Genomic DNA, 24,422 nt, shown 5'->3' on the forward strand with positions numbered 1-24,422 from the left:
AAGGTTTCTTGTTTCATTACACATCCATAAATAAACAGCAAAATAAACGGATTTCCTTAAACAAAACATTAAAAGAGTCAAAAGAATTCCAACAATCAAATTAAAGCAGAACAAATTAAAACCAATTGCCTCCTGAGGATTTTCTTTGCTAAACCCCAACAGTGGCTTGTCCAAATGTCCATTAGAGCATCTTTCCTGCTCACTTCCTCTGTCTCCATCATCAATCTCTGGCCTCTTCTCCCCAACCAACTAAGAAAGCTTTCAGCCTCATCCAGATGTCTCTTACACTCAACCTTTAGTATCACCTCTGAGGTCAGCTGTAGCCTTCCATTTACTCCAGGACACCTGTATCTAGAGCTCCTTTTAGGAGCCACAAATGTCCATGCACCCCGGTGTGTTTATAAAATCCATGTCCTACTTTATCTTGGCAGTCGGTTTGGTTAGAAGAGCAGTCCCTGTTTGGATAAGTGTGTCCACTGATGTCCCCTCACTGATCTCTCTTTTTTTTCTCTCAGTGAAAGATCTGGTGTCTCCTAAGATGTAGCTGGTCTCTGCTCCAGCCTTGCATTATTCCTTCTGGTCTATTATTCTCCTACTTACCTATATACTCACCAGAATGTTTTGTCTGATACCCCTGCTTTCACAAGGCACGGTACCCCTAAAGCTTTTACACTGGCGTGGATTTTCTCAATTAAAATGCTGCTTGTTTTTGTCTTGATTCCAAATTGTGTACCACCAATGAATGCTGTAATTCTCCTATTGTATGGTCTTGAACGTGAGTTTCAGAACCTCCTAGCTGTAACACTGTCCACTTATCTAACCTCACTGCCTCCATTTTAAAATAACTCCAGTCTACTTATCCACATAGTCATTATGAATGGTTTGAGATCTACATTAAAAGTGCTTCAGCTGGGCTGATGCCTTAGTAGGAACAGATAAAGGTGCATGCTTGACCAGGCTGAAGCATACCCAGGCTGCTGAGCTGTGTCTTGCTGGCACATGACACGCTGGAATGTGGCCAGGGCTCCTCACAGGCAGAGAGCTCAGTCATTGTGGCAGCCATCTCTTCAGCTTGAAGGCAGATGCCCTCATTCATGGTTCTTCCTGTTATCAGGTTCTGTGGACGGATTTTCTGTATCAGTGAATTCAAAAGCACTGTCAGCCCCCTTCTGGAGTTCTACACATGACTACTTATGTGCCTATGAACCCCAAATTTTTCTGGTACAATTAAAGATGTGGACCTCTGAATATTTAAATAGTATATTGAAATCAAGTAAAATATACAGCTCTAAAATCTCTAAAATTTTTATTTTAATAAACTCAACCTACCTTATTGCATTCTTAATAATGGTATTTGAGTGTCTTCTCTCCGGCCTTGCACCGTGTGTTGGCTGGGATTGGCTCCAGCAGACCCCCGTGACCCTGTGTTCAGATTCAGTGGGTTAGAAAATGGATGGATGGATGGAATGTCTTCTCACTTTTAACATTAAAGGACTGCAATGGCTGTTTGGTGAAGTGTGAACAATCAATGGTGAACAAATGAATAAAAATAAGCCAGATGTGAACTTTCATTTCTGCACTCTGCAGGATGAGTGTGGCCGCCGACTTCAAAGGACTGCTTAGAATATACAGTAACAGTGTAATCTGTGCCAGTGGGGTAAATTGTGAAAAATGTTCATTCAGATGAATGTGACGGGAAGCAAAGATTGAATATTCAGCTTACTGTTACCTATTTGTCAAAATCTATCCATTCAATTGTCTTGCATGAGCATGTTTTTGGGTTTAGGATTACAGGCATCGGTGGACACCGTGGACCTAACTTGGAATTCCTAGATGAAACTCACAGCAACACTGACAAAACTAGCACATATAGCATAGAAACCATGAGAAGGAAGCCTTTCTACCAACGAGAGGGGCACCTGCCTAGTTTTAGCATTTCATAACAACCTGAATAGTAATCAGGCTCTATGGTGATTGACCCATAAAGGTCATGTGACCATAATATTAAGTAATTCACAGTGTTTTTTTAATACCATCCATCCATCCATTTTCCAACCTGCTAATCCGAACACAGGGTCACGGGGGTCTGCTGGAGCCAATCCCAGCCAACACAGGGCACAAGGCAGGAACTAATCCCGGGCAGGGTGCCAACCTACCGCAGGACACACACAAACACACCCACACACAAAGCACACACTAGGGCCAATTTAGAATCGCCAATCCACCTAACCTGTCATGTCTTTGGACTGTGGGAGGAAACCAGAGCACCCGGAGGAAACCCATGCAGATACGGGGAGAACATGCAAACTCCACACAGGGAGGACCCGGGAAGCAAACCCGGGTGTCCTAACCTCGAGGCGTTTTTTTAATACATTTTTTTTAACTTTAATTAGAAACCGGTAACATTTCATACAGTCAAGACAAATTTAACAAATTAAAGCAAAATTCTACCATGACTCAAGAGAAAGAGTGTGAAGCCAGTAACTGCAGCTGCTCAAAGAAAGGAGCAAGAAAAGAAGGGTATCCTCTTCCCCGAAATAGATGCTTATTCTAAAATGTTATTGATTAGTTCCTGCCAGGTTTTAAAAAAAGTGTTGAACAAATCCTTTTAGTGAGAATTAGATTTTTTCCAATTTCAAATAGTATATAACATTAGTTACCCACTGACTTAAGAGTGGTGGTTTGGGATTCTTCCAGTTGAGCAAGATAAGTCTACGTGCTAGTAGTGTGGTATAGGAAATTACAGTTTGTTTGTCCTTCTCCACTTTAAGCCCATCTGGGAGTACATCAAACACAGCTGTCAGTGGCTTAGGAGGGATTGTGACGCCAAGGCTGTCTGATAGGCGTGCAAAGATTTTTGTCCAAAATGTTGGCCCACAACATATGGCCAGTGAGGTTTGAGCTAGATTGCAATGTTCACAGATTGAATCTTGCCCTGGAAACATAATGGACAATTTCAAATGATATAAATTTGCTTGATAAAAAATTTTAAGTTGAATGACTGAATGCTTTACACATACAGAGCTCGAGTGTATTCTATGCATGGCTGCCTTCCACTCATTTTCTGAAATATTAAGTAGCAGATCCTTTCCCAATGTACTTTGGGGTCTTTGAAAGATAGAGACTTTAACTCTTTCAGGGCTAATTATTTTTTAAATTTTCTCCCAGGCCTGAATATTTTTCTCAAAAACTCAGTTTTCTAAAAAGCATACAAAGCAAACACAATATGCCTTTAACATTAAACATTAGCTTTCTAAGATCGGCTGTCACACTGCTTACGTACTTACTACATACCTGTTTGTTTAACCATTTATATTCTGAAGGGCACGTTCTGGAAAAGAAACAGCTTTCGTTTTTGATTTCCATATCACTTGCATCAGAATTGGAGTTTGACGAGTCAGAGTCCGATTCAACAATAATAGCAAAAAGCAAAAAAATGAATAATGCCCACAGAGGATTTTGCTTTGCACATTCGCTTTGCTGTTTTGTGCGATGCCAACGCCATTCTAGATGTTGTTTACTCTACGCTCCTCACACACACACAGGGATTCGATGTCAAGTCAAACCCTAACCCTAACTGTCCTCCTAGCAAAGAGGGTCTACCCGTAACATGATGGTGAGTTTTGTTGACGTCTACAGCTGATTATTTCCCTCTGCCCTGGATGTCAACGTCAAACCTCAGCCCCTGCTGTCGACAAAAGTCGACATCAGCCCTAAAAGAGTTAAAATATTTTTATAAATTGTAGAGATGTTATCTGAGTCTTTAAGATTGATCAATAATTCTTCTCAATTAGAACATGGTGGAAATTGGGGAAAATTCACTGTGTTTTAGCAGAACATATATGTAAAAAACTAAACTGTCAAGTTTAACTTTAGTAGAGCAAAAAAAGGATCAACTGGCATAAGCTTTTAAATGTGTAGGTAGTCAAGTTGAAGTAGAATAGGTTTAAAAATGTTTTGTGCATAATGCAGGATTATGTTTATCCCATAATTTGGAAGCAGAATGAAACTCAAAAAACTCCATGTTGGATAAGTAAGGAGATAAAAAGGAGGGTGCAAGGAAAAACAGCTGTATAAGGTGTGTAATTCTAGCAATTCTAGTACTTACTGTAAGCTATATGAGAGCATGAGAGCGACAGTAAAAAAGGATATTAGGTAAGCTAAAAGCCAGTTTGAGAAAAATATTACAGGAAAGGCAAAAGATGAAAGATCATAGTAAAGGAATGATGAATAAAAAAGGTGAAATATGTCAAGAACACAAAGGAAGAATTAAAATATAGTGAACACTCTGGACTTACTCTTTTCCCGAAGTGTTTACATGTGAAAAAGTTGATAATCTCCCAGCAGTAACAGGGACTACTAAGAAGGGACTTAGTGATTTGCAGATTGTAGATGGAGAAATACTGTTTAGATTAAAGAGGCAGAAATCTTACAAATTACCAGGACCAGATAACATTTATCCTAGAGGGCTTAATTAGATTAGTGAATGTCTATTTAAACCCTTGCTGCATATTTGTCAAAAGTTACCGCACACTGGGAAAATTCCTAAGGACTGGAAAACAGTAAACATTAACTTGTTATGTAAAAAGGAAGGCTGGGCTGAAATAGGTAGCTATATGCCAGTAAGCTTAATATGAATCATGGCAAATTAATAGAAGCAATTATTAAGGAAAAGGATGAGCAGCACCTGGTGACAACAGGAGTGATAGTGAACAGTCAGCATTGGTTCAGAGAAAGGATGCTGTGTTTTACTAACATGATAGAATTCAATGAGGAAGCAACAAAAGAACTGCAAAAGATTATGGTGCGAGTAACCTTAACAGAATTAGGTGACATTAAAAATGGTGTCCCTTGGGGTCAGTGTTGGGGCTGCTGTTTATTTTGTTTTTTTTTTAAGTACACACAAATAATCTGGATAGGAGTTTAAATAACAACCTGGGGAAGTTTGCAGATGATGTCATGCCAGGTGGATTGACAGATCATCTTAAATCTGTTGAATCTTTACAGAGGGACTTTGACAGCATACAGGCTTGGGCAGATGAAATTGAATGTAAGTATATGTAAACTACTACACGTAGGAATTAAAAATGTAAAGTGTAAATACACAATGGGAGGTGTGAAAATCAAAAGTGCACCTTATGAGAAGAATTTAGAAGTCATATTGGACTTGACACTATCAACTGCCAGGCAGTGTTCAGAAGGCATTAAGAAGGATAGCAGAATGTTAGGTTATTAGCAAAATGTATGAGGAAAAGTCAAATGAGGTAATGCTGAAGCTTTATAACACAGTACTGAGGCCGCACTGGGAGTACTGTCTGTAGTTGTGGTCTTGAGGCTACAAAACAAGACATAACATTTCTAGAGAAAGTCCCAAGAAGAACAACGAGGGTGATTCCAGGTATAAAAGGTATTTGGACAGATTAAAGGAGTTGACCTTTCTTGTTTAAAGTAAATGGAGAGTAGGAGATGACATGATTGAAGTTTTTTAAATTATGATGGAATTAAGTACTGTGGATCCAGACTACTACTTTAAAATAAGTTCAACAAGGACACAAACACATAGTTTTAAACTTGTTATGGGCAAATTTCATACAGCTATGCGAAAGTTTTTCTTTACACAAAGAACTAGAGACATATAAAATAAATTCCCAAGCATCGTGGTAGAGAGTAGGAGTTTAGGAACCTGCAAATCACAGCTTGATGATATTTTTGAGAAATTAGTTGTGTGAAATAGTTCAAACAAAACAGAATAGAAGGTTTGGGGCAGCCATCCATAAACTGGAAATGGGCTGCCAAAAACTCAAAAATGAAGGTCTGTTCAGAAGAAAAGGTCTTATCAGAATTTAGTCCAAAACAGAACTGGTGAGACAGAAAAAACGTGGCAGTTTTAAAGCTGGGCAGGGGAAATAATGTCATCCGGGCAAGAACCAGAACCAGAAGTGATGTCATTGGGCCCTGAACCGGAATGCGGTCATTGCTAACACCCCCTCCCTCCCACCTAAAGACACCCCACAACTATAATAAAACTATACTATAATATCGTACTCTCTTGGTAAGTAGTGGATGGATCCTATGCTAAGGACATTAGCAATTACTAAGCCATAAATTAAAGAGTATCACTTCACCTCTTGTTCTTTGTGGTGTTTTTCCATATACAGTGGATTCATAAAGTATTTAGACGCCGTCACTTTCTGCACTCTTCATTGTGCTGTAGATTTAATATTATATGGATGAATTTTCCATTTCTGTCCATGAATCTACACTTAATACCCCCTAATGAAGAAGTGAAAACACGTTTTCAAAAAGATTCGCTAATTATTAAATATTTAAAGATGAAATCTGTCACTCATTTTTACACCATTAATTTAGTATTTTCTAGAAGCCATTTGGACAGCAGTTACAGCCTGAAGTCTTCTTGGGTAAGTCTCTACAAGATTTCCATACCTGGATTTGAACAGATTATCCCATTCTTCCTGGTAGATCCCCTCTGGCTCCATTAGATTGAATGGCAAATGTCTATAAACTATCACCTTCAGGACTCTTCACAGATGTTTTGTGGGCTTTAAATCTGCGGCTTTGACTAGGTCACTCAAAGACAGTGAAAGCAACTCCAGAATTGTCTTGGCTGCATGCTTCGGGTCATTGCTGTGCTGTGTCATTGCTGTCACCCCAATCTAAAGTCATGTGCATTCTGGAGCATTCAAAAACTTCTTTGTATTTATCTGCATTCATCTTCCATTAATCTTGATCAGTCTCCATGTCCTGCTGCTGAGATGTACCTCCATAGCATGATGGTTTCACCACTATGCTTAACCATAGTAATGAGCAGTGACTGGTCTTCACCAGACAAAGTGTTTAGAGTTCTGCCCAAGGAGTTCAACATGTGTCATGAGACCAGATGATCTTTTTTCCTCAAGTTTTCAGAGTCCTTTAAATGCCTGATTGATAGAGTGCTGCTGAGATAGTAGTCCTTTTGACAATTCTCCATCTCAGCAAAGAACCTGTGAATCTCTGTTAAAATGACCATAGGGTTCTTGGTCACATTTCTGACCAAAGTCCATCTTGCTAAGCAGAGTCCTGTTGTTTCAAAACTTCTTCTCATTCACAATTATCGAGGCCACTGTGCTCATGGTAACACTCAAAGCTATAGAAATTGTTTGATCATCTTGCCCTGCTTGCTGCCTCCCCACAGTTTCATCATGGAGGTCTACAAAGTGTTCCTTGGACTTTATGGCTTGGTTTTTGACCAGACATGCAGCATGAATTAATGGATCTTACACACCGGGCCTTTCCAAACCGTGTCCAATTAATTCAAATGGCCCCAGATGGACTCCAGTCAAGGTCTAGACACATCTCAAGGGCGATTAAAGCAAACAGAATGCACCTGACCATATTTGCAGTGCCACAGCAAAGCATCTGAGTACTTGAAGATTTCAGTTTTTGATCTTTATTACACTGGCAAACCTTTCTGAAAACAAGCTTTCACTTTGTCATTATGATTTATTGAGTTTATATTGTAAATATGTGTATTCAAAATGAAATCTACAGTACTATAGAGTATGCAGAAACTGAAGGGATCTGAATGCTTTTTGAATCCACTGTAGCTGAAGCTTACCTGTCTATTTTGGCCAGTGTTACAGAATTAACTTTAAACTGGCTATAAATAATAATCTAACAAAGAAAGGAACTGATGCTTCTCTACCAATGACTTTCTGTATAGTCCAGATATAAGAATTATATTAAAAATGCTTAAGTATTCATGAAAATAAATTACATTTGGCTTCCATTTCACTTTATACTTACACCTGTGCTTATGAATCTGAACACTTGGTTTTAAAATAAATTCATGCTATAGAACTGAAGGAGTGTGCTGCCAGTATATGTACTGCATGTTTATCCTACCGTTGGTGTAATGTTATTGCTTTGAAAATATTCATCAAAGCATTACCCCCCTTGTAAGCTATGAAAATATTATGTCCTCAAGAAACACCAATGAGGCTTTAACCTAAAAGAACTTCTAAAACTATGATATTCTATTGATAATGGGAAGGACATTTTTCTAACGCACTTAATCCAGGCTAGGATCATGGAGACTATCCCAGGGAATAACCCAGGAACAAACCCTGGACAGGGTGCCAGTCTTTTGCAGGGCAAACACATACCAAACACAAACTAGGGCCAATGCAGAATCACCAGTTCACCTAACCTGCATATCTTTGGACATCAACCAGAGCACCCAGAGGAAACCCACGCATACACGTGGGAAACTCCACAGAGAGAGGACGTGGGGCATGAAGTGAAGCCAGGTCTCCTTACTGCGAGGCAGCTGCGCTACAGCAGCCCAAGGATACAAGTATAAAAAGTAAATGAAAAGCACAGGCAGAGCAAAGAAACACACATTAATTTTAGATGGATGAGGGCCACTTTCATTGATCATCATTAAATTTACCAGTAAAACTCAGTTAAGGATCCAATGGACAATAACAATGATCCCGGTTCAAACATCTTCCTCACATCATGCACTTTTCTTGCCTCTGAAGTAACACTACACATATGGTATTCTGGTATTCTTTACACTTCAGACTACAGCAGATGCAGCATTGTACATGTGCTTGTTTTAATGACAGAGTCGGACAGTCGCCTGATTGGCCACAGGTTCACCGTCACCTCTGCGCTGCGCAAAATGGATTCAACCGGGGAGCGCTCGTCATTCTCAGCTCAGTCGAGCGTGTAATGGGAGAGCAAAAAAAAAAAAAAAAAAAAGGGAGAGAATAAAGACAGACACGACACGCAGAGACTGATGAGCTGCCCACAACAGAAGAAACTACCCGAAGGGTTTATTAGAGGCACGTTCTCACGCAAAGATGCGGCTTGACAGCACAGAATCAAATTGGAAGGCGTGTGTGTGTGCAGAAGCCCGCAAGGCGTTGCCATTGGCAGCCTGTAAAAAACACAGATCGACACGAGACCGATCGACCGCTGGTTTCTGTTACCATTAAACCAATCTGAATAAAACTGTTCACGTGTGACTTAATTATTTTTGTATGACCATAAAACGCTATTGGATTTAACCTGTATCAAAAAAAGAAATCTTTATAGAACCAAATTCAAAAATAATAAATGTTTATTTAAATATCTCTTTACAGATGTGCCGCTCAATGTTGTTTATCTCAAGTACCCTGGCATTTGCAGATGGTTCTTCATGGAACCGTTTAATACGGACATTCACATTAAATACTTCTTTAATGTATGTAAATTATTCTTGTAAATTAGTAGCTGCTGAAGTAGTGCGGGGGATTAGAAATGCTTCTCTTGGAGAATTGTTAGAATACATACACATTGTTGTTAAAGGGAGGGGTTATTACATAAAAGATTTACAAAGTATTCAGACCCTTTTACTTTTTTCAAATCCTGCTATGTTGCAGTCTTGAGCTAAAATCATTTATTTCCCCCCAAGAAACAATGAATACTCCAAAATGACAAATTGAAAACAGCATTTTCGAAATCTTTGCAAATGTTTCAAAATAAAAACTAAAATCATCCATTGGTCCAATATTCAGACTCTTTCCTTTGTACTTATTTGTAGTACCTATGGCAGCAATTACAGCCATGGAGTCTTCTTGGTTATGTTGTGAGAATTAGATTTGCACGCCAGGATGTGAGGATTTTCTGCCATTTGTCTCTGCAGTTCTTCTCAAACCATGTCAGGTTGGATGGAGACTGTCAGTGGAAAGTTTTGTTTAGGTTTCTCAAGAGATGTTTGGTTGGGTTGAAGTCGAGATTCTGGATGGGCCAAGCAAGGACATTCTCTGAGTTGTCACAAAGTCATTCTTGTGTTGTCTTTGCTTTGTGTTAAGGGTCATAGTTCTGTTGGAAAGTGAACTTTCAGCCCAGTCTGAGGTCCTTAATGTAATGGAGCAGGTATTAATTAAGGGTATCCCTGTACTTTGCTCCATTCATCTTACCCTTAACCATAACCTCCCAGTCCTTGCTGCTGAAAGACAACCCTGCAGCATGATGCTGTCACCAACATGCTCCACCTCTGCAATGATATTACACAGGTGACAAGCAGTGCCTGCTTCCCTCCAGACATGATGCTAACCTTGGTTTCATCAGATCAGTTAATCTTGTTTCTCATGGTTTGAGAGTCCTTATAGGCACCACTTTGCAAACTCCTTGTGTCTTTTATTGAGAAGAGGTTTCTGTCTAGCCACTCTGTTATAAAGCTCAGATTATTGGAATGTTGCGGTGACGGTTATATTTCTGGAAGTTTCTTCTCTGTCCAAACAGGTGCTCTGGAGCTCAGCCACGGTGACCATCAGGTTCTTGGTCAACACTCCTAACATGGTCTTTCTCCCACAATTACCCATTTATGAACTAAGAAGGCAACTGTGCTCTTTGGCACCTTCAATACTGCTGGATTTATTTACTTATAAGCTCTGCAGGCAATTCTTTCAACATTACGGTTTATGCTCAATTGTAGGCCTTCTATAGACATGTGTGTGATTTTCCTAACCATGTCTAATCAGTTCATTTGACCACAGTCCAAACGAAGTGTACAAGCATCTCAGTGTCGATCACTAGAATTGGATGCACCTGAGCCAAATCTGATGTTTCAAATAGTCTAAATGCTTGGGTTAATGTGATATTTCAGTGTTTTCTTTATTTTTGTTTTAGTACATTTGTAACAATTCTATAATCATTTTTGTTTTGTCATACTGAGTGTTGTTTAACGTGGGGAAAAACGAATTTAAGTGATTTCGGCTTGAGACTCCAACATAACAAAATATGAAAAAGTGAAGGGGCCGAATAGTTCATGATCACATGCTATATGTCTTTTGAGCACCGTGTGCCGATCTGCCGGGCACTAATCTGACGTTACTCCTCTCCTTATGTACCGGTCAGTGATGTCAGAATAATTTACTTGTTCTGTATTTGTTTTGGGGTTGCGAGAGTTCTGTTGGAAATGTCGAAAAATCCATCCAACCATCTTTTAAATCCTTTCCCTTTTTGTGTGGTCGCTACAAAGGAGTTCTGATAGCCGACATCAGGATCGAGGCAGGAAACGGCCTTTCGCTGGACGCCAACCCGCAAAGCCCATTTAGGCCCACTAATTAAGAGAGCGGGCGCTTCTTTGGATATTGAAGGAAACAAGAAATCTCACATGGGAGAAGAAGCTAAAGCCATTTGCACACGCTGTGTATTGATCCTCATTTGTAGGAGTTGTGAAAAAGCGAAGGCAAAATAATTCTTAATTAGTTTACTTTATTAAGAATTAACTTATTTAAACCCAGTGGAGTTCAGTGGCCAGTACGGTGACTGGATGTGGCTTCATATATCGCCAGAATTTTCGCTTCAAGTCCCTCTTTAGAATGTGTCTATATGACGTGTATCCGTTCGCCCAGTTGCATCTCACACATGTCAGAGAATGTAGGGTTATGGGTGATCAGCTCTAAACTGCCCCCAGATGTGTCAGTCAGTATACCCTGCGATGGACTGGGGTCTCGGGTTTGTTTCCTGCTTTGTGCCTGCAGGAGGTTGACGTCCAGCTCGGGGGAAATGAATACACATTGAGCACTTCTGCAAAGACCTGCCCTCTCGAAACTGTCAGCTTCGGACTTCGAGGCACTAGTACACGTCGAATTTTCGTAGGCTTGTTGGTTTAATGGCTGAAACCGTCATTTTTACAACCCCACGGAAACAGATTTAAAAAACGAAAACCGCAACGCTTTCCTCTTCTATTTGTGATCTTGTCAGCATATTTATAAATGTTAAAAAATAAATAAGAAGATTAGTGGTGTGGCGAGTCGTCACATTATTCTGTGCCGCTCGGGCTATGACGTTCACACTAAGCGCTTATTTATGTCTCCCCGCTCTTTTAAATGCCAGTGCAGGCCATCTTTTACCTGTTGGCCAAGGAGTACGAATATTTCAGTTAGAAGATCTTACAGACGTGCATTATTAAAAAAAAAAATACTGGATTGTATAGTTCCTCATAGATCCATTGCTTGACAAAGAATATTTTAATTTTGGGAAAGGGTTTTTCAATGCGAAAATGTCCTTATATATGTGGACAAAACAAAAATCGTTATTGACTACTGGATCAAAGAACCCGAACGAATCCTGTGTTGTGTGCAGCAAGAGTCCTTTCAAAATCAGCAAACCGCTTGTATTTCACAAATCTATTTCCAGCTATTTATGGAAACGTTTACGGATAAAGGTTCTTTCTGGAACCTTAATATGAATAGCTGTTTTTGGAATCTTGGCATCGCTCTGAAGAACCAAGGTGGCACCTACCTTAATTTTAAGAGGGTACTTGGCTAAAATAGTGACAATGTATTTACTTTGATATTTATTAAAGATAACAAAAGATGATTATATAAATAAGCGACATACACAATTTTTATGCTCCGTATTTAGCTTGTTATCCTGAAATCTTTAGATATTTGTCTGTCAGTTTTACTCAATGCTTAGATTCCCATTACAGCAGATTAAACACAATTCAGTCAGGAACAGAGTCAATACAACATTCTAGACAGTGTTTGAAATTAGGTTAAATTCACCGTTATCATCACTTAACACACCTCTATACCCAGTTCGCTATCTTTAGATGTTTTAATGAAATCCTAAAGTCACGTCGTATATAGGATGTAGAAATCGGGCGAGGTAAGCAAACAGACGAAGATATGGATGCCAGCAGCAGGATATTTCGGTATGAGCACATTAAATCCGGACCCATGTTACTGATTCAAAGATCAAAGCTATTTGACCAATTGGATAACGAGGAATCCACCTGAATGAATTCAACAATTAATTAAGAATAATGGCTGCCTTGTTAAAGCGATACATCGGGGTAGCGAGCGTTTTAGCGTCTGCCTGAGGTTTGCTCATAATCTACGTGTTGTTGACAACAGAATATTCATGAACAGCCTTCAACGCCGTCGAAATCGGAGGTTTATGATAGCACGCCGGGTTCGGATCATTCATTTAGTTTAACTTCAGTTGCTAATATGAAATGAGTATTTTTTTTTTCTATTTCTTTTTTAATTTGAAATGTTTGTGTTCTTGGCATCTGAACAAACGATAAAGCAACGGAATTTAACTTCTTTGATTAAATTTGTTGATGACATTTGGTTACGACCTGTTCTTGTTACAAAAAAATTGTCACAGGTCATGTCGTGCTGGGTGGGTTGGCTCGGCCTCTGACGCTCAGGATGTCGTCAGCACTTAAAGCGATTAAGAACGGAGTGTGCTTTGCTGACAAATTTAAGGACTCAAAGGACTTCTCTGTCACTGCAGACGTCACTTAAGACTATTTAAAATCAACTGTGCACGTATCATCGACTTTTTGTCCGTTTTCCATGACTGAATAGAGTGAAGGAATGCGACATGTACCTTCTAAGGCGCATATATAATTATCTATAACACTTTCATTTACAGCTTCGTTTCCACATACAATGCGAGATATGTGTATTTACAAGCACAGAATGGTTTGTGCTGAAGCGAAGTGAAACGTCTAATGCATCTTTCTTTATCAGAAATTCTTAACAACATTAACATAATTAACATTTTTTTCAGATTGCTCCGCCAATACGGACCATACATATTTGTCACTAGGATGAGCGAGCTTTCACATTCGCTTAACAGTGCTAATGTGATGTATTTAAAATAATTTAAATGTGAAATCAACTGTTCTTTAGCTAAGACTAGCTGAACACAAAGCTTTACTTGTGCTAAATCCATCATCTTGTGTTATTATATTGACGAGATGCTTTACATTTGGCTGAATCGGTTTGTCATTTCAGAACGCGCAGTTGTGCCGTAAGGGAAGAGATCCCATTGACCTGAAGGTATTAGCCACTCTTCCTGCAGTAGCCAACCACTTGGAATAATAATAATAATAATTAATAAAGATACAAAGGGTTGAAAAAACGGTTTATTTTGTGTTTACACGATGCACTTAATATACCACAATTGTCCTGTTTCAAACTCATTCGTAAAGCACCAAACGTTAATTAAAAGTGTTTGTTTCTGTGCAATTGTTAAGCTAAATTTCCTTTGTTTTTGATTTAGAAAAATAAAAGTCAACGCGATTTTTTTTTTATTTATCACCGTTTATTTGCTGATATTTCAAAATCAAATTCCAATATTAAAATGATTGTACGTTAGTTAGACTTGGCGCCCATGCTTAAGATTTCCCGTTTGCACTTATATAAGGAAGGGGAATATGAGGTGTATGTAGTGTGTATATAAGAATCCTCTTTGCACAGTTAGGACAAAAATTAATTCTGTCACAGAATTAGAAAGCATGTAGGATGTATTTGATCACTTCTAATTTGTATTAGATTTAAACGACAGGCTACCCAGAAAGCCATTTTAACAACTGTCGCATTTGCTGAGCTCATCTGATTCCTTCATCCTCAATTCTGTGACCCGATTTCTTTCTCTATTTTCGTTTTAGTCCCGCCTCTTACAATAACAGCCGAACGGGAAACATTTTTCTCTGTATCTGCACGCTGACCCAAGACTTAAGAATTTCGATTATTTCGTCTGAACGTATCTGCGTTTACTGCTCTCTCATTGTGTTTAGTCCCGGTCTTTCTTTGTAAATGCTTGTTAAAAGGCACGCAAGAAAATATAATAATAATAATAATAATAATAATAATATAATAAAAATATAATAATAATATGCAAGATTTAGTAAAACATAAAACATTTAATCTTGATGAATGAATTCATTTTTGCTTTCCCCTTTTAACATAACATTTCCAAACCCGTTTAATATTATTCAAGACTGAATCCCGGCAGCACTACGCAGGGCAAGAGTCGGTTGTGAATAAAGTGCCATTACCTCGCCGAGAAAAAAATATTTGTGGTACATTTGCAGCTTTTTTTTTACTTATAGTAATTTGCACATGTATTTTTAGTGGCACATTCTTTATGTGAAAGGCTACGATGTTGTTTCTATCTTGAGAGTAAACATACAGTATTCCTGAAAAAAGGCATTTCTGTTTTTGTTGTATTCACATGTCCGCTTTGTCATGTCTGAAAGGCACTGTATGAATACGTCATTAGAAGCCGTAAAATGCCTTCTACGAATATAAATTAAATAAAATCATAAAGCCGATGTTGCATGCAATGTGACGAAAATAACCTGAAACGGATTTGATTCATGGCTTAGTCTTTTATAAACATCACCAGTAACATTATCAAAAAATGTAGTTTTATTACTCGGCTTATGACACTTTACATCCACTTTTGAAACTGTAACGGAATGTGGAACCCCATGCTGTATTACTACTACTAATAATAATAATAGCAATAGTATAATGGTGTTTCAATAAAATGTGTCCACTTTTTAAGAATTCTCATTCAGCCAAAACAGAACAGCAACAACAATAGGTGGTGCATTTAGTGAAAGCCGTGTTTTGTATTTCTAAATTGTAAATCTGGCAGTTGCCTCGATACAAGGACCCGATTACAGAGAGATTAATTAACCCGTAACTGCAGTATTTTTTAGATAGCGCACACAAACACAGTATAATACCGTTTTAAAGGTTCGTGTTTCTCCTGTTCCTGGATTGCAGGGGAAACCAAAATACCCTCCTTAAATTAATATATTTACAGAATTAACGTGCGCTCAGGTAGCTGCCGATTTTCCAAAGTTCTTTTCTCAAAGAATACATTGAACACTAAAACAGCTGCAATTTCTTTTAGTAAGCCATATTCTTCGGTTGAAGACGTGACCTGTATAAAACTAGGGGGGAAAAAAAAACAATGTTACGAATGTAATGTTGAGGCTCACTGTCTTTAAGGTAATTATCTGTGTGAACGAAAGACTAGAGGGTCGTTCTTTAACAAAAGAGTTTAGTGGTGTCAATCGGGATTATAACATATAAAAAAAGTCTGACGAAACTCGCACTGTTTCTGATTTGATTGCATTGTATCACGAATATCTACTTATTTTTTTTCTGTCAGTGTCGGTAATTTTACATTTTTTACTTCAGAAAGTTGTCATATATGCAGGCAGAGATTTAAGTTGTTCTGGATGCTCTTTGATGATTATTTTTAGGTACACGTCTTTGCACAATAACACTCTATCAATTTTAAATACGGACTAAGATTTTTTATAGAAATATCAAACTGGGGTCCAAACAGAAGGGATCTTTGAGTATACAATTCATTTAAATAAAACGACTTGTTTTTTTAAGTACTCATCTATGAAACATCCTCTGTCACGACGGTCCGCTTTTTCAATGAAAATTGGTTACGCGCAGTTTGATCCTCCGACATAAATGAAAAGCAAACGGGGGTCCAGAAGCTTCTCCAACGCAAGATTTGTTACGTGACATATTGAGCTTCACACATATGACAATGTATGCAATAATGGATAAAGAAACCGCACATTTGCTTTCAAAATTTAATTAGGGGTTGTTATATCGTGACGAAGTGTCGTCAAGATTTCATGCAAACCCTAAATATTTGTAAGTCAGCTTACAGGGCAATGCTATCTCTGTCAAAAATCATTAATAAAACGCCATAAACCGCGTTATCATCGATCAAGATAGCAGACGGCGAGGAAACGCGATAATCGAAGTCGTTTGAAATTCACGCACGTGTGACAGGATTCGTGACACTTCCGTTGAAAGTCATTCTGACATTTAGTAAAACGTCGCAAATGTCAGGACCCAGAAAGTACACACTTTATTTAAGTCGAAATTGTAAGAAATGCTTTTCTGAACATGCGACTCGCCAGACTCCCCAACATCTCATTCTTCTTGAGTATATAATCCATCTGTGAAAGTAGTTTCTCTGTTAATGAAAATGCCGAATAAACCGCAAATAACTGACCCAAGACGACGAAAAAACAAAACAAACCCTTCAAACAAGTTAGTCTGAAGTAAACGATGTCACCTTTTAAATCAAAGTGAAATATGAACATCCTTTAAAGAAAAAAAGTAGAAAGAAAATGCAAGGATTCCCTTTATCCTTTGATTTTTGCCCTTTGATGAAGTCCTAAACAGCATGCGAGTTTGTGGACGAGTGTCTAGAACTGAAGTCTTGCACCTGCCTACGTGACTGTGGAGTGTTTAGGTGTATGTGAGTGAATGAGCTTGCCTGTATCGGTGTTAGTTTGTGCAGATGGAAGTGTAAGCACACTGTGTGCTAGCTTGGCTTTGTGACTCGGCGCTATATATACAGGTGCAGTTATGCAAGCATTGAGCACCCGCATGTCATTGGGTATTTGAAGAGGAGAAACGAGAGATGGGGGGCAGTAGAAGCACCTCCCCCAGAAATGCAGCAAATCTCCCCCCTTTGCCTGAGTTCGGGAGTTGCTGGGGAGTGAGGCAGTCTGGCGATGACACGTCCCTTTTGCTCCCCGGAGCCGCATTGGCATCAGCGCTGGCGGAGGCGAACCAGCTCTGGCAGTCGTGCGGTCAGAGAAGCAAAATAAAACGAAAAGGCGAGGCTGCGTGATTTTCATTGTCTCCCTCTAAACTGGCCGTAGACCGAGGTTGATAATCGGTCCCCAAGAAGATGCAGGAACTGCTCTTATAAATGTCTCCTTGACGGTGACATGTACCAGAGAAGAGGGATCTTCAGCAAGAATTGGAGATAACGACATCCACGGACTGCGCTTTTCGGGAGCGCATCTCCCGCACAGAAAAGTAAAGTCATTTATAAGAGGGGTCACTGCTCGATTCAATAATGGCAACCCTGATCCGTAGCAAAATATCAAGTGCCGCCACATCGGTGACCAACAAGTCCCAGGCGAAGGTAAGTGGCATGTTCGCTCGCATGGGATTTCAGGCGGCCACGGACGAAGAAGCGCTCGGCTTTGCATCTTGCGATGATCTGGACTACGAGCACCGGCAGGGGCTACAGATGGACATCCTTAAGACCGAAGACGGGGGAGCCGACGGCGTCGGGGAAACCGACGTGGAAGGGGACAGCCATTATCAGAGGGACGGAACGGGACCGCCGCCCTACACCTCTAAAGATGATGGGATGTGCGCCGAACTGGGCGGCCAAGACAGGCCCAGAATCACAGCCTGGGAGGCGGGCTGGAACGTGACCAACGCCATCCAGGTGAGAGGGGCTTACAGGAGCATGGGGGTGTCTTAGGGAAAAACTACTGAGGTGAGCAAAGGCCTGCGTACCTTTCAGTACGCGAAATTATGTTAAGCATTCAAGTAGTTAATTAGAAGGACACTGTGCCGAGAAATCTTCAGTCAAACGGCGTACATTGTATTGATAATTTAGTGAAATGTCTGAGTGCATATAAGAGTGTACAGCAGTAATTCCGAACCTTTTCGAGATGGTTCCCATGGAATTTTGGCAAGTGTGAAGAAATGCGTAGCAAAAGCCGTCTGTACATCCATTAAGTAACTGCAATACTAATAAATAAATTACAAATGTAATGAATATGTAACAAGAAAAACTTTAAATTTTTCCTATACACATTAATTATCTACTCACAATAACACTATAAGCTATATGTGTCTAGTTAGTATACTCTTAAAAATAAAGGTGCCAGAGTTATCCCAAATGGGGGACCATTTTGATTCTAAAAAGAACCACCCACATAAAGTTTTCAGAAAGCCATTATTCAGAAATTTGTTAAATACCAATGGGCTCCTGATTTTTAAAGGACTCTTGTTGCATAATAACACGGGCTAAGTTCTATTTTTCTAGTTCTGATAGTCCTGCAAGGTCTCCTACTATAAACGATAATAATAATAAGAAGAATACATTTTATGTATATAGCGCCTTAAAGGTTTCGTTTTTGTTCACGTTAGGATCCTTTTCAAAGCCCGAAAACTCATTTTTGTAAGAAAAAAAAAACCTTCGCAGAATAAAAATTGTTCTTTGCCAAGCAATGGTTCTACCAGGAACCACACAACCCAGCAAAGTCCCATTTAGTGCCGTTATTTGTAAAAGCGAGTGTAAGGGGAGAACAGCTTTAGATTCCGATTTGGCCCGAGTGACGCGTATATTTTCGTTTTTACCTGAAATCAACGCCCTATGGGTCAAACAATGCGGATGAAACGAGAGGACACGACCCACACCAGGACAGAACAACAGAAAAAGGTTAAACTGGTCACTCGGACGAAAGCAAGGCGCCCTCTCACGAGCTTCGTTACACACACGCGCCTTCTCGTTTACCTGCTCGCATTAATGATGTCGCTTACTTCAGTTATGCGCTCTCAATTTACGTACGATTGTTAAGATTAAAAGCTATGATGAAACATATCAAAAAGAATTAAGAAAAAGAAACGAGAGAATGTATGATTGGTTTGAACTCTATTTGAAAAATAACAAATCGTTTATTTTCTTAGAATCCTTAAATTTTACGAGCAGATTGATTGATTTGGCAAATCGTATAATACTTACAGAATATTTTTAAATGCATTATAAACCATTCCAAATCATTGTTATCTAATTTATGAGACGAAACACCATGATGCGCCACCATATTTATTCATACTTTCACCTACTCTAAGCATATTACAATTGGTTTAATAGTATTCATATAGTACATTCATAATGCGTAATTCCTCACCAAAATGTTAAAAACATGCTGAAGTTCTTCTTAACATTGTGAATCTTTAGCAACTTTCTAGATTCAAATTACCCCAAATATATCCAGGAAGGACAAAATTGCTACTGAAGAGGAAATTGTAAGGAATGATTTTAGGAGGCTGATCAGTATTGAAACCTGTGAGAGCACTGCGCCAGGCGCTGGAACAGCTGGAGCTCTTACTGGTTGCTCATTTGTCTTTCAGCAGTCCAGCAATAAGAGAATTGAAATGCATTTCAGACATCTGGATATTACTTTTACTTATGTGAATGAGCTGCTATCTTTTCCTTTTGCATGAACTTTACATCTACACCTCACACAATATTAACATACTGATCCTAATGCCAGTTTTAGCAATAAATCCATGATTTCAAATGAAATGTTAGTTGTTAAGAATTATTAAAACAAGCAAAAAAAAAAAAATGTTCTTATTGGTGTCTGATTTTAAATGTAAAGAGGCCTATGCATTCTGCTTGTATTTCATCAAAAATATCTGCAACTAGGGTTCTATGACTTCAAGGACTATTTTCGGAAATTCAGTACACAGTACAGTAGAGCGTTCAGCTAATTAAAATTACTTACTTGAACGACTAACCAAAGGGCAAATGTTTGATTCAGTTTAGATATAATTTTTGTTTTGATGAATGGAGGCAATATTTGTGGAAGCCTTCTTGAGCTCCAATGCCTGTATGCTTTTGTCTTGCAGGGGATGTTTGTTCTAGGGTTACCCTATGCCATCCTTCACGGTGGATACCTTGGACTCTTTCTTATCATTTTTGCTGCAGTGGTTTGCTGCTATACTGGGAAAATCCTTATTGCATGTCTCTACGAAGAAAACGAAGATGGCGAGCTGGTGCGTGTGAGGGACTCCTATGTGGATATTGCCAATGCTTGCTGTACACCAAGATTCCCCAAGCTAGGGGGCAGGATTGTAAATGTAGCTCAAATTATTGAACTAGTGATGACCTGCATTTTATATGTGGTAGTCAGTGGTAACCTGATGTACAACAGTTTTCCTAGCCTTCCAGTTTCACAAAAGTCCTGGTCAATCATTGCTACTGCTGCTCTCCTCCCTTGTGCGTTCCTGAAAAATCTCAAAGCTGTCTCCAAATTTAGCTTGCTGTGTACATTGGCACACTTTGTTATCAACATCTTGGTGATTGCCTATTGCCTTTCCAGGGCCAGGGACTGGGCCTGGGACAAGGTCAAATTTTACATTGATGTCAAGAAGTTTCCCATTTCCATTGGGATCATCGTTTTTAGCTACACCTCACAGATTTTTCTGCCTTCGTTGGAAGGCAACATGCAGAAGCCAAAGGAGTTCCACTGCATGATGAACTGGACTCATATTGCAGCTTGCATTCTGAAGGGACTTTTTGCCTTAGTGGCTTATTTAACATGGGCTGATGAAACCAAGGAAGTCATAACAGACAACTTGCCATCTACCATTAGAGCTGTGGTCAATATCTTTCTTGTAGCCAAAGCTCTGCTCTCTTATCCATTGCCCTTCTTTGCTGCAGTGGAAGTTATAGAAAAATCCCTTTTCCAAGATGGAGGCAGAGCTATATTTCCCAATTGTTATGGGGGGGATGGAAGATTGAAAGCTTGGGGTCTCACTCTCAGGTGTGCCCTTGTAGTCTTCACTTTACTGATGGCCATTTATGTGCCACACTTTGCCCTTCTGATGGGCCTCACTGGCAGTCTCACAGGTGCTGGCCTTTGTTTTCTGCTGCCCAGTCTCTTCCATCTCAAACTACTGTGGAGAAAGCTTCTGTGGCACCAGGTATTTTTCGATGTTTCCATATTTGTAATAGGAGGGATATGTAGTATTTCTGGCTTCATTCACTCTCTAGAAGGGCTTATAGAAGCTTTCAAATATAACATTCAAGACTAAATGGAAACTGGATGCAAACAGCGTTAAACACCAAATGTGCACATCCAGCTGAAAATGGCAACCTCCATAAAATGAAGGCATTCAAGTTGTGTACAGTGCAATTTTGAGACAAAAGAAAAACTTAAGAATGAGTTACATTACCCAGCAGAAACAAACAGAAACTAATGAGTGTTTTCTTTTCTATTTTCCTTATCAGTTGCATTCCAATATATAAATATATATAAATATATAATATACTGTATATGTCCTTCATAGCATATGCATCCAATATCTAACACCAAGATGACACAGAGAGCTGTAATGGATTTCTGGAAGGCCTTGACCGGCTGTGTTTATACATATCACAATGTTATAAAGGACCTGCAACACAAATTCAAATCGGTGTGTGTGAAAGGCTTAACTCTGTAATCTTGGGTAGTTTCAGTTCAGAGAAATCGGTCTGGAATACGTCGGCTTTTAGATCATATGGAGGAATGAAATATGCAAGCCTTGCTGAGCTTTTTACAGTTTTAATATTTCATCAAGTTTAGACATGATTAGCATCCAGCCCTCTGCATGGAAATGATTTATATTTGGCAAAAGAATAGTAAGAAAACTAAACAAACATGCAATAGTTAAAAGCTAGGTTTTAACAGTAGGGATTTCCTAAAGGAAATGTAGAGCAGATAAAAAACTACACATTTTCCGTGTATAAAGGACATAATAATGCTGCTTAACTGATCAGTTTAGATCGGCCATGGTTTGAAAGGTAGTTGTTTTATTTTCCATACATGGAAAAAGATCGACAGACATTTTATATGATTGGAATGCTCATCGGCAGGCACAGCTGACAACTAGTGCAGTAACTATACCCCAATGTTAGACATAAATATACTCCACGATTCTTGGTTCAAGTCCTTCGATGTGAGATTACAAGCCCGCTGTCACAGCCGTGTTTCACGTCTCCTAAAATGTCCGGAAGTCGGCAGCTCGCGGGGACTGCGGCTACTCCTTGCGATGCCCCTCCCACTCCATCTCGCCTCGCTGCCGCTGGCCCTCCAGGTCAGTCGAACATTTGACCAACCAGAGAGACGGATCACTTCTGAACTGAACAGGTGGACTTACTTTGAAGTTTTAGGTACGAATCGATTATCTCCATCTTGCTCTTGTTAGGATACGATACAGTGGTCATCGTGCATCAACATTCGCTGCGACGCTTCTCTTTTACCCTTGCTTCCCAGATTAGTATAAAGACAGCCAGGCATGGAAATTAGAAAGGGGTTAGAGAGCTTTTTTTTTTAACTTCCCGAAAGAAGAAACAGGAATGACTAGAAAATACAGCCAAAGCTAGGAAGGCTATGAAAGGATGCGGAAAAATAGTTTACAGAATATTCTGGCCTAAAGTAATATACTAATCAACATTAAAGAAGCTTCCAATTTAAAATACCGCTGTGGAGTGAAGTTCCTCATTGGGCAGATTACTCTTCCCATTCATTGGTCTTTATTTTTGCATTTATTTTGCCTTCTGCAAATGTATAAAACTCAACAACCTTTCTTATTTCAGTCCAATGTTGATTTTTTTTTCCAAAAAAGTGAGATGACTTTCATTTTGTGCAATCTACCGGGTCTGTGGAAGTGTTTTAAAAAAACGTATGTGTGATGTTATTGTGGTTTCAAAAAGATGGAATGTATATCTCAGAGTATCTTTAAACATTTATCGTGGAAAATAAATATATCAAAAAATAAAGAAAAGCAAACACAACTTCAGCTGTTATGTCTTTCATTAAGTGGCAGAGCCTTTTTTTAAGCGCTTCTTATCTCAAGTACCAGACGCTGAAATGGAGCGGATTAATTAGACGTCATATCGGAAAGGCGCTTCTGGGTTTGGCATCGATAACCAAAAGCCCGTAACTCTCGTGTCTGGGTGACAGGATGATCATTTGCATTTGAAAAAGAAAGAAAAAATCCTGTCGTGCTTCAGAAAACGTTATTTAAACTGAAAGGTTTAAATTGATGGAACGATATTTAAAACCGAAAATTTAAATGAAACACGATTATTATAGCAGCTGTTGTGAAAATGCATATTAGATAAACCTAAGTAGCCTACATTGTCCACTCAGACTGACACGATTTTATTTTATAATGTTTCAGGAAAAATCTAAAAAACGTGCAAAACGTTAAACAAAATTAACCAGAACTGTAGACGAGGTAAACTATTCGGCCGAGCTGGGATTTCATCTGGATACGTTTAGAAACGAAACAACTATTAATTTCTTCTTAATTTAATTGGATTATTCGCTGCACCCTCCGAAAAGATAACATGTTGCTGTTGGAAATTGGAAGAATGAACGTGGAAAAAAAAAAAAACAGAAAGAAGAGCGCAAATTCAAAATGACAGGCGCTGGAAACTGACCAGAAGTACATTCATGACTGAATAGCATTGCACCAGGTTATCAATCAAGCAAATAGTCTGCAAAGCGTAACATAAAGATAATTTTTTTCCCGTTTTTAATATAATGATGAAAAATTGTGCATTTTCAATTTTAACTTTCTAAAGCGTTATTTAGAAATTGTGTAACTGACGTTTATTTTACGATTTGCTACATTTACTTTTAATCACAATTTCTATAAGTCAGCAACGCGAACAATAATTGTTGATTTAATTACTTTTAAAATATTTCGCTGGCCTGATAATTTTATTTTTTCTTGTTTTTGTAAACGCTGCAATGCAAAAAAATGCACAGCGTAATATCTAATACATTGATTTGGACTGGAATGTTGACCCTGCCATCCTTTTTCTGGCCAGTTCTGTGTAACAGGGGGTCGTCTTTGGGGTCAGTTAAGTCTGTTGTGATTTGCACTTATAGTTTAGTTTGTTAATTTTCCTTTAGTTCTTACGTGTTTGGAAACCGACGGTGGAAATGACAAAAGGACGCAAATCAATTCGATTGAATTATTTTACAGTCG

At 39.0% G+C, this 24,422-nt stretch overlaps 1 protein-coding gene across 1 annotated transcript; it reads left to right on the plus strand.

The window, feature by feature from the left end:
- Positions 1-17,321: 17,321 nt before the first annotated feature.
- On the plus strand, positions 17,322-23,217 carry slc32a1 (solute carrier family 32 member 1). The gene is made up of 2 exons (XM_039735707.1): positions 17,322-18,090; positions 20,289-23,217. The coding sequence occupies exons 1-2, from the start codon at positions 17,710-17,712 to the stop codon at positions 21,474-21,476; spliced, it is 1,569 nt and encodes a 522-aa protein (XP_039591641.1). The 5' UTR covers positions 17,322-17,709; the 3' UTR covers positions 21,477-23,217.
- Positions 23,218-24,422: the final 1,205 nt, after the last annotated feature.

The sequence above is a fragment of the Polypterus senegalus genome, chromosome 14 (genome assembly GCF_016835505.1).
Source record: "Polypterus senegalus isolate Bchr_013 chromosome 14, ASM1683550v1, whole genome shotgun sequence".
In the NCBI taxonomy this organism is placed as follows: Eukaryota; Metazoa; Chordata; class Cladistia; order Polypteriformes; family Polypteridae; genus Polypterus; species Polypterus senegalus.